Source organism: Argentina silus (genome assembly GCF_951799395.1).
Source record: "Argentina silus genome assembly, chromosome: 8".
Taxonomy (NCBI): Eukaryota; Metazoa; Chordata; class Actinopteri; order Argentiniformes; family Argentinidae; genus Argentina; species Argentina silus.
Window position 1 is genome coordinate 21,162,619 of NC_139662.1, and position 7,500 is coordinate 21,170,118.

At 48.2% G+C, this 7,500-nt stretch overlaps 2 protein-coding genes across 2 annotated transcripts in view; one reads left to right on the plus strand and one right to left on the minus strand.

The window, feature by feature from the left end:
• The window catches only part of ogg1 (8-oxoguanine DNA glycosylase), a 3,551-nt gene extending 698 nt beyond the window's left edge, over nucleotides 1-2,853 (minus strand). The window contains exons 1-7 of the mRNA XM_083674526.1: nucleotides 2,597-2,853; nucleotides 2,118-2,282; nucleotides 1,642-2,015; nucleotides 1,253-1,432; nucleotides 910-1,088; nucleotides 401-551; nucleotides 31-80 (exon numbers count right to left, since the gene is read on the minus strand). Of these exons, the coding sequence (XP_083530652.1) occupies nucleotides 31-80; nucleotides 401-551; nucleotides 910-1,088; nucleotides 1,253-1,432; nucleotides 1,642-2,015; nucleotides 2,118-2,227 (1,044 nt within the window). The 5' untranslated portion in view covers nucleotides 2,228-2,282; nucleotides 2,597-2,853. The remainder of the gene's footprint in view (nucleotides 1-30; nucleotides 81-400; nucleotides 552-909; nucleotides 1,089-1,252; nucleotides 1,433-1,641; nucleotides 2,016-2,117; nucleotides 2,283-2,596) is intronic.
• Nucleotides 2,854-3,116: 263 nt separating this feature from the next.
• The window catches only part of qars1 (glutaminyl-tRNA synthetase 1), an 8,264-nt gene continuing 3,880 nt past the window's right edge, over nucleotides 3,117-7,500 (plus strand). Inside the window, exons 1-13 of the mRNA XM_083675066.1 lie at nucleotides 3,117-3,249; nucleotides 4,518-4,668; nucleotides 4,803-4,912; nucleotides 5,209-5,284; nucleotides 5,439-5,503; nucleotides 5,674-5,727; nucleotides 5,945-6,020; nucleotides 6,122-6,193; nucleotides 6,319-6,404; nucleotides 6,516-6,602; nucleotides 6,727-6,826; nucleotides 6,951-7,029; nucleotides 7,289-7,500. The exon at nucleotides 7,289-7,500 is cut by the window's right edge and continues 28 nt beyond it. Coding sequence (XP_083531192.1) covers nucleotides 3,139-3,249; nucleotides 4,518-4,668; nucleotides 4,803-4,912; nucleotides 5,209-5,284; nucleotides 5,439-5,503; nucleotides 5,674-5,727; nucleotides 5,945-6,020; nucleotides 6,122-6,193; nucleotides 6,319-6,404; nucleotides 6,516-6,602; nucleotides 6,727-6,826; nucleotides 6,951-7,029; nucleotides 7,289-7,500 — 1,279 coding nt within the window. The 5' untranslated portion in view covers nucleotides 3,117-3,138. The remainder of the gene's footprint in view (nucleotides 3,250-4,517; nucleotides 4,669-4,802; nucleotides 4,913-5,208; nucleotides 5,285-5,438; nucleotides 5,504-5,673; nucleotides 5,728-5,944; nucleotides 6,021-6,121; nucleotides 6,194-6,318; nucleotides 6,405-6,515; nucleotides 6,603-6,726; nucleotides 6,827-6,950; nucleotides 7,030-7,288) is intronic.

Genomic DNA, 7,500 nt, shown 5'->3' on the forward strand with positions numbered 1-7,500 from the left:
TTCTCTTCCCTTCGCACGTATGCTACTCACCGAGTGCGCCCAACCAGCATAAAGACCCCACAGCTGTCTGAAGAAGTCGCCTGTGCAGAAACGCAATCAGTCAATCGAAGATCCATTTCTAAACTGGTCCTCTGTGGCTCAGTTGGTAGAGCATGGCGCTAACAACGCTTAGGTTGTGGGTTTGATTCCTGCTGGGACCATATATACTGAAATGTTTGCACTCACGGCAATGTAAGTCGCTTTGGATAAAAGCCTCAGCTAAATGGCATATATATATATATAAACTATGTTTTTCGACTTCTGAAGGCCTAGGAAGGGGGACAGCAGAAGCACGTGTTAGTATTCGAGTGCTACACAGTAAGAATCTGCTGAGTAAAACTTTAGCCGTGTAAATTCTCACCGATGTCGCGGTGGACCTTGTCAGTGAGGGTCTTCTGTCCGCCGCCGCCGGCAACGCAGCTGTAGTCTCGTTTAGCGATCTGCCACACGTGTGTGTCCACAGGCACCGCGCACGTCTTATCAAGGGACATCAGACACACACAGTCTGCCACCTACAGGCCAGGGAACAAAGGCAGCCAGTGAATAATACCTTTATAACAGTCTCTATTACACCTACCAGGTATTATTACACCTATATTACTCCTTCCAACAGCATACCAGCAGAGGCTATACATGCATCCCTAATGTAATGCAATGCACATGATGTAATGTATTATACGCTTCTTGTTTACTTCTTCACTGAGATTTGATACTTAGTGTTTAAGAGTAAAAGGCTCAGAAGCTTTTGGTGGGTACTAGTGAACAGAAAGGTCTGGGAACCACTTTCATTGAGGACATTTGCCTTGGTCCGAGTGTCTTTCCACAGCTGCTGTGTCTCAGCGAGATTACGTCGGTCCCGAGTGATCGTACCTTGAGGCCAACCCCAGGCAGAGTGCACAGTGCTCCGCGGGCCTGCAGATAGGGGGCGCTGCGGAGCCCCTGGAGCCACTGGGGACTGTGGGTATCCAGGATCTGCCGGGCACTCTGCTGCAGGAACCGGGCCCGGTAGCCAAAACCCAGGTCCCTTAGACACGCCTCCACACTGCTCTCTGCCAATCACAGCACAAAGAACATAACAGGGATGTCAGCAATACATCTTAGTCATCTGTGGTCATCAGTGTAATTCAGCGAAATAGCAACAACAGTACACACACACGCACACACGCACACACGCACACACGCACACACACACACACACACACACACGTGTTACCTGAGAGGGCGTGCAGAGAGGGGAAGTCATGGTAGCTGGTGTCGTCCAGCTGGCACAGCGGGGTGCCAAGAGTTTGGCACAGCCTGTCCACCATGCCCTGGATACGGGAGATGTGGTTGTTGGAGGTGCAGATGAAGGAGAACAGACACTCGGTTGGGTCCTGACGCAGCATACGCACCCCTGGGAGGGGGAGACCCAACACACACCAGAGATACCGTATAACTGATGCAGCATTCAGACCCAAAACACGCCAGAGATTCAGTATAACTGACGCAGTATTCACACTCCCCTGGGAGAGATATAAATAAACACTTCAGACACAAGAATTACACAGACAAACCACTGATAAAGCATAAATACCGCGGTATCAGACATAAACACGAACCCACCTGTGAAGATGTTGGCGATCTGTTTGAAGTGTGAGTCAGCAGCTCCCCACTCTTTGTACAGATCCCCCAGTTTCACTTTCAACTGGAAGTAATCCCTCAGCATCTCTTCTTCCTCCTTCCTGTCTCGCTCAGGGGTCACAGCCACTGGCTCCTCCTCTTCCTCCTTTACCTCTGCCACCCCTTTGGATCTCTTCACGGACCCGTTTGATCCCCGGAGGGAAGCCCCCGCTTTCCTCTTCTGCCCATCCCCCACCCCTCCCGAGCCGCCTTGGCTGGAGTAGGTGTGGTACCACAGAGTGTCGTCCGTCTGGGTAAGAGTCCACACGCGTCCCCCCATCACGCCGGTCCAGTGGCCCGCGCCTGTCTCTCGCCAGCTAAAGGGGGTGTGGTGGGCGAGGGAACGTGTTAGTACTGGACTGGGACAAAAACACACAGCCCTAACTGACTGAGCTAAAGCGATGGTCATAGGAACTCACCGGAAGGACTGTCCACAGCCCAGGGTGAGGTCAAGCCTCAGCTCTGACCGTGAGCAGGCGAGGGACCGCCAAGCCCTCGCCCCTGCAGACAGCACTGCATGCTGTGACATGATAGTGGCACTCACTCACAACATGGTGTGTGGACAATGGAGGATGTCAACTTCCCTAAAAAAGTATAGAGAAATTAGTAAGAATTCTCAATAGCTTTCAACAACAGTCACTTTACCTTAAAATACAACAGACATACAAGTAAAAACCCCAAATCTTTACAGAAGATGAACATTGAGTTGTAGGACTACAAATACAGATACCAGTCGAACTACATATTTGCTAATCTAATGAGGAAGATATATTCATTCATTGGTTGAGGCTATGCACACTGCAAAAGGTTAACTCAGATGTATCATCAATTTAAAAAACCCTCAGCTAAGATCTCCAAACAACCAACCGATACATCGCATAATCAATAGGAATCCTACCTTGATCGCAATGTTTACAATCTCCGCACAACGTCTGTCGTCAGCGTTGTGTGGGCCCATAATGACTTTCACGGAGTTTGATGGCTGGAGTTGAGATGGGCAACAAAGACCTTAAGTTATGTTGACTTCAAGTTCTCTCCAAATACGTACATTGTACTCGGAAAAATCACTCATTTCAATCAGACGCTTGGGTTAACGATTAAGCATTTATTTGTTTATCTCTGTTACCCAGACCTCGTATATATTTGCCGACAGTTATAAATACCACCATACTGTCTGTTCTGTCTGATGCAACCATCCAACAAAAGTAGACAGACTCCCCGCCCCTCCGGATGTCAACACAACCAACGATTGGTTGGCTCACAGCATTTACAACGACGACATCAACGAAATAAATGTCTGATTGGTCGGTTGCTTTTAAGCGAAGCCATACGATTGGTTCACATAACACCTCTTCACGCTTCCGTGAATAGGGGAGGTTAGCCCCGCCCCTTCGGAGAAACCCCTTTCTGCGGCGTGTCTGGCCGGGTGTGCAGCGAAAGATGGCGGACGCCGTGACACTCTTCACTTCTATCGGGCTCAGTGAGCAGAAAGCGAAGGAGACTTTGAAAAATGAAGCTCTGAGTTCTGCCCTCAAGGATGCGATCGCTCAGGTATGATGAAATCAGATAGAGAGCGGGATGAAATGTCTGGCGAACAGGCGAATATGCCACCTTCTATTCATGACAAGCTGTCACTCCGCTGTCATTCCTGTGACTGTGGGTTCAAGACCAGTCAATGAACATGTTTATTCATGTTTTTGACTCCCGAGTGAAAAAACCTAAACTCGATGACTTGGAAAAAGTGGTCTTCTTAAAGGAGTACGTCTGCCAACTTTCGGTTTCATACAGCTTTCGGTTTGGATTCAAATCTCAGCTTCCCAAGTTCTTGAAAGTTGTGTGTTACCCTGATTTGACCAGCTGAGAATAACCCGAATCATCTCCATATTCCTCCGTAGTATCGTAAATACAGTTGCTGTCCCCTACTGCCTGGCTAGTGCAAACCCGACTGTGATTGACAGCTTGCTTGACAGTTTAGATCACTGGGGCTCTCGGTAGATATGATCAGTGATCAGTGATCAGCGAGCTAACTAACCTTCTCCTAATTCTACCGGGGGAAAAAACACCAAAATGACCTGATGTCAGCCTCGAGGGGCACCTTCTGGAGGATGTAGGACCAGTACTTTCAGTTCAGGAAATACTTTGAGCCAATCGTTTAGAATTGACTTCAAAGTCCTTCTACTCGTAATTAAAGCACTAAATGGGCTGGGACCCTCCTACCTTACTGATTCGCTGACAATGTAATCTATACGCCCTCAAGACCACCCAGGTCCCCTGCTGCTGGCTTATTGAAGGTTACTATCAAAACCCAAAAGAAAGTTGGTGATGCGGCATTTATTAACTATGCCCCTAAACTGTGGAATACCGTTGCTCAAGAAATCAGGATAGCAAGGTCAATAAACATCTTTAAGCGCCAGTTAAAAACCTATCTCTTCAATTTAGCTTTTACTTGGCATTTTATCTATGCTGCTATCTCTGCTGATTTTATTGAATTGATCAACTATCTATGCAACTAGATTGAGTGATGCTACTTTTATTGTATTGATTAAATTATTGATTATAGTAGTTTTTGTTTTTAATCTCATCTTGCACTGTATTGTACAGCACTTTGCTGATGTTTTGGTTTTTCTCGTTTTCCTTTTTTATCTGTCCCTTTTTTTTATCATTTTATCTGTTCCTTTTTTCTTTCTTTTGCACAGTATTGTACAGCACTTTGAGCTGCATTCTTATGTATGAAAGGTGCCATATAAATAAAAGCTTATTATTATTATAACTCTACTGCTAATTAACGCCTATTTGTTTCCACCGGTTGCTGTTGATAGGCCCAGCGGGTGCTTGGGGAGGCAGGAGTGGACAAAACCATGGGGACGGTCCTGTACAACATGGCCTCTCGCCTCAGAGACACCAAACGCCTGGCCTTCCTCACAGACCACATCGCCCAGCGCAAGATCGTCACAGAGCTGCAGCTGGCAGGTACACACACACACACACACACACACACACACACACACACACACACACACACACACACACACACACACACACACACACATTCTATTGTTAATCGCTGACTATGTTTACACTTGCCCCTGTTTCTCTGTGTCTAGCTGCCCTGGACTTTGTGAAGAGTCACCCTCAGGACCCCCTCAACCAGAAGGAGTTTGAGAGTGCGTGCGGAGTGGGAGTGGTCATAACGCCAGAGCAGATAGAAGACTCGGTGAGGACCTGAGCTCACCAACATGTTGCCATCGTGTTGTTTGTAAAGTTGTCGATCCAAAACCGATGCTAGCACCGACCCCTCAGGCATTTGTGTAGATCTAAGAGGATTGGGTACTCGTACTCGTACTCGTATTATCGACACCTATCCAATACTCTCAAATCGACACAACTGCTTAGTTATTGCGGCTATGGGTTGATTTGGGTTAGGGACGCCATGCGGTTAACTGTCATGATAATGATTGACAGACGCTGCTTTAGAGTGAGGGGGACTTGATGACTGTGGTCTGTTTTCAGGTGGAGGCAGTGATCAAGAAGCACAAGAATCAGCTGCTTACGGAGCGATACCGCTTTAACATGGGACTGCTCATGGGTAAGACCTCGGCCCTATCTGAATGTTTGAATCTTTTGGAGGGTTTGGTGAAAGTACTCAGCCAATCGAATCCAGTGATTACTTCAAGGAAGAGAGTGTGTGTCTATGCCAGAAAGGGGATGGCAGACTTATGATGAGTGACTATGCCCCACAGGAGAGGCTCGTGCTGCCCTGAAGTGGGCTGATGGAAAGATCATCAAAAACGAGGTGGACATGCAGGTGAGTGCGTGCGTGTGTGTGTGTGTGTGTGTCAATGGTGTGTGATATGTCTTCTGAATGTACTCTGTGTATCAAATATATGATCAAGTTTGTTTTTGTGTTGTATGTGTGCATGTCTGCTCAGAGAAGCGTGTGTCTCTGTCTATAACCCTGACCCTGTTCTCTCTCAGGTCCTCCTCCTCTTGGGCCCGAAGACAGAAGCTGACCTGGAGAAAAAACCCAAGGTGAAGCTTCAGACACGTCATAACCACAAAATGCTTATTTATGAACACACTCTCTGAGTCACATCTTCGTACTAGAGGAGGAATTCAGTCGTGATCATTTCTTAGACCCTGCAACGTTATCCAAATGAATTGATTTTAACGGCAAGTGACAGCAGTCCTTGAGAGAATGACTGAATCGTGTGTGTGTGTGTGTCTGTGTGTGTGTGTGTGTGTGCAGGCGACAAAGGCCAAAGCCCCAGATGGCGAGGTGAAGGTGAAGAAGACGAAGGAGGAGGTGGAGGTGGCTGTGAACGGTAAGGGCAGGATGGGGGACGTTGGAGGGGGCAGCACAGGGTTCAAAATGGTCACAGTGGTGGATATTATTTCATGTGTAAAAATGTGTGTGTGTGTGTAGGGGAGGTGAAGGTCGAGGCCTCATCTTTAATGGAGCAGCTCAGAGGAGAGGCGTTGAAGTTCCACAAGCCAGGTGAGTTACTGTGACATTCGCTAGTCTCTCTGCTGTCCATTACTCTGGAATCCTTTACCAACCACAGCATTCTAGTATCAGTGTACCTGATATGGCTATTTCTAACCTCTGACCTGTCTCTACAGGAGAGAACTATACGACGGAGGGCTACGTGGTCACCCCCAACACCATGAACCTGTTAAAGCAGCATCTGGAACTCACCGGAGGACAGGTAGCGTCACTAGGAAGGTTTCAGCGTTGCCTCTGCATGGTGGAAGTGATCACTGTAAAATGGCTCCATACAAGTTCAACTGTTTTTTTTTCCCTCTCCTATTCCCGTTAGATACGTACTCGTTTCCCCCCCGAACCCAACGGCATCCTTCACATCGGGCACGCCAAGGCCATCAACTTCAATTTCGGTTACGCCAAGGTATGGCCCTGTCCCGTTCTATACAGTAGAATAGCATGTCATAATACCCCCACTGCCCCACCTCCTGTACCACCCTACCCAGTCCCCTGACCGGAGCTGTCCTCTATCTCCCCCCCCCCCTCAGGCCAACGATGGGATCTGTTTCCTGAGGTATGACGACACCAACCCCGAGAAGGAGGAGGAGAAGTACTTCACCGCCATCAGCGACATGGTGGAGTGGCTGGGTGAGTGAGTCAGTCTGCTGTACAACGTTATGCAGATTTCACAATAAAGCTGGCAGAACATCAGGAGAGCTGTGGTATAATACCAGTCTTTCTCTCTCTCTCTCTCTCTCTCTCTCTCTCTCAGGCTATAAGCCCTATGCGATCACTCACGCGTCAGACAACTTCCAGCGCCTTTACGACTTGGCGGTAGATATGATTCGCAGGTGAATGGAGTTATGAGAGGAGCAAGTGTGTTAGCTTGTGTGTTTCTGTATCTTTAGGGTGTCTTAACTGTGTGTGTGTGCCTGGTGGAACGAGCTTAGTTAGACCAATAGCTCCTGGTCCTGGCATAGATTCATGTTTCTTATGATGACTGAAGGATAGATGATTCACTCACTTAGTCAAACGTATTTTCTGTAAGTCGGCTTTGGATAAAGGCGTCTGCTAAATGCCATAAATGTAAATGCCTCCTCTCCTCTCCAGGGACCACGCCTATGTGTGTCACCAGCGGGGGGAGGAGCTGAAGGGGCACAACCCGCCCCCATCGCCGTGGCGAGAGCGTCCTACCGAGGAGTCATTGGCCCTTTTTGAGAGGATGAGGCGGGGTCTGTTCGCTGAGGGCGAGGCCACACTCAGGATGAAGATGGTGATGGAGGACGGAAAGATGGATCCCGTGGCCTACAGGATCAAATACA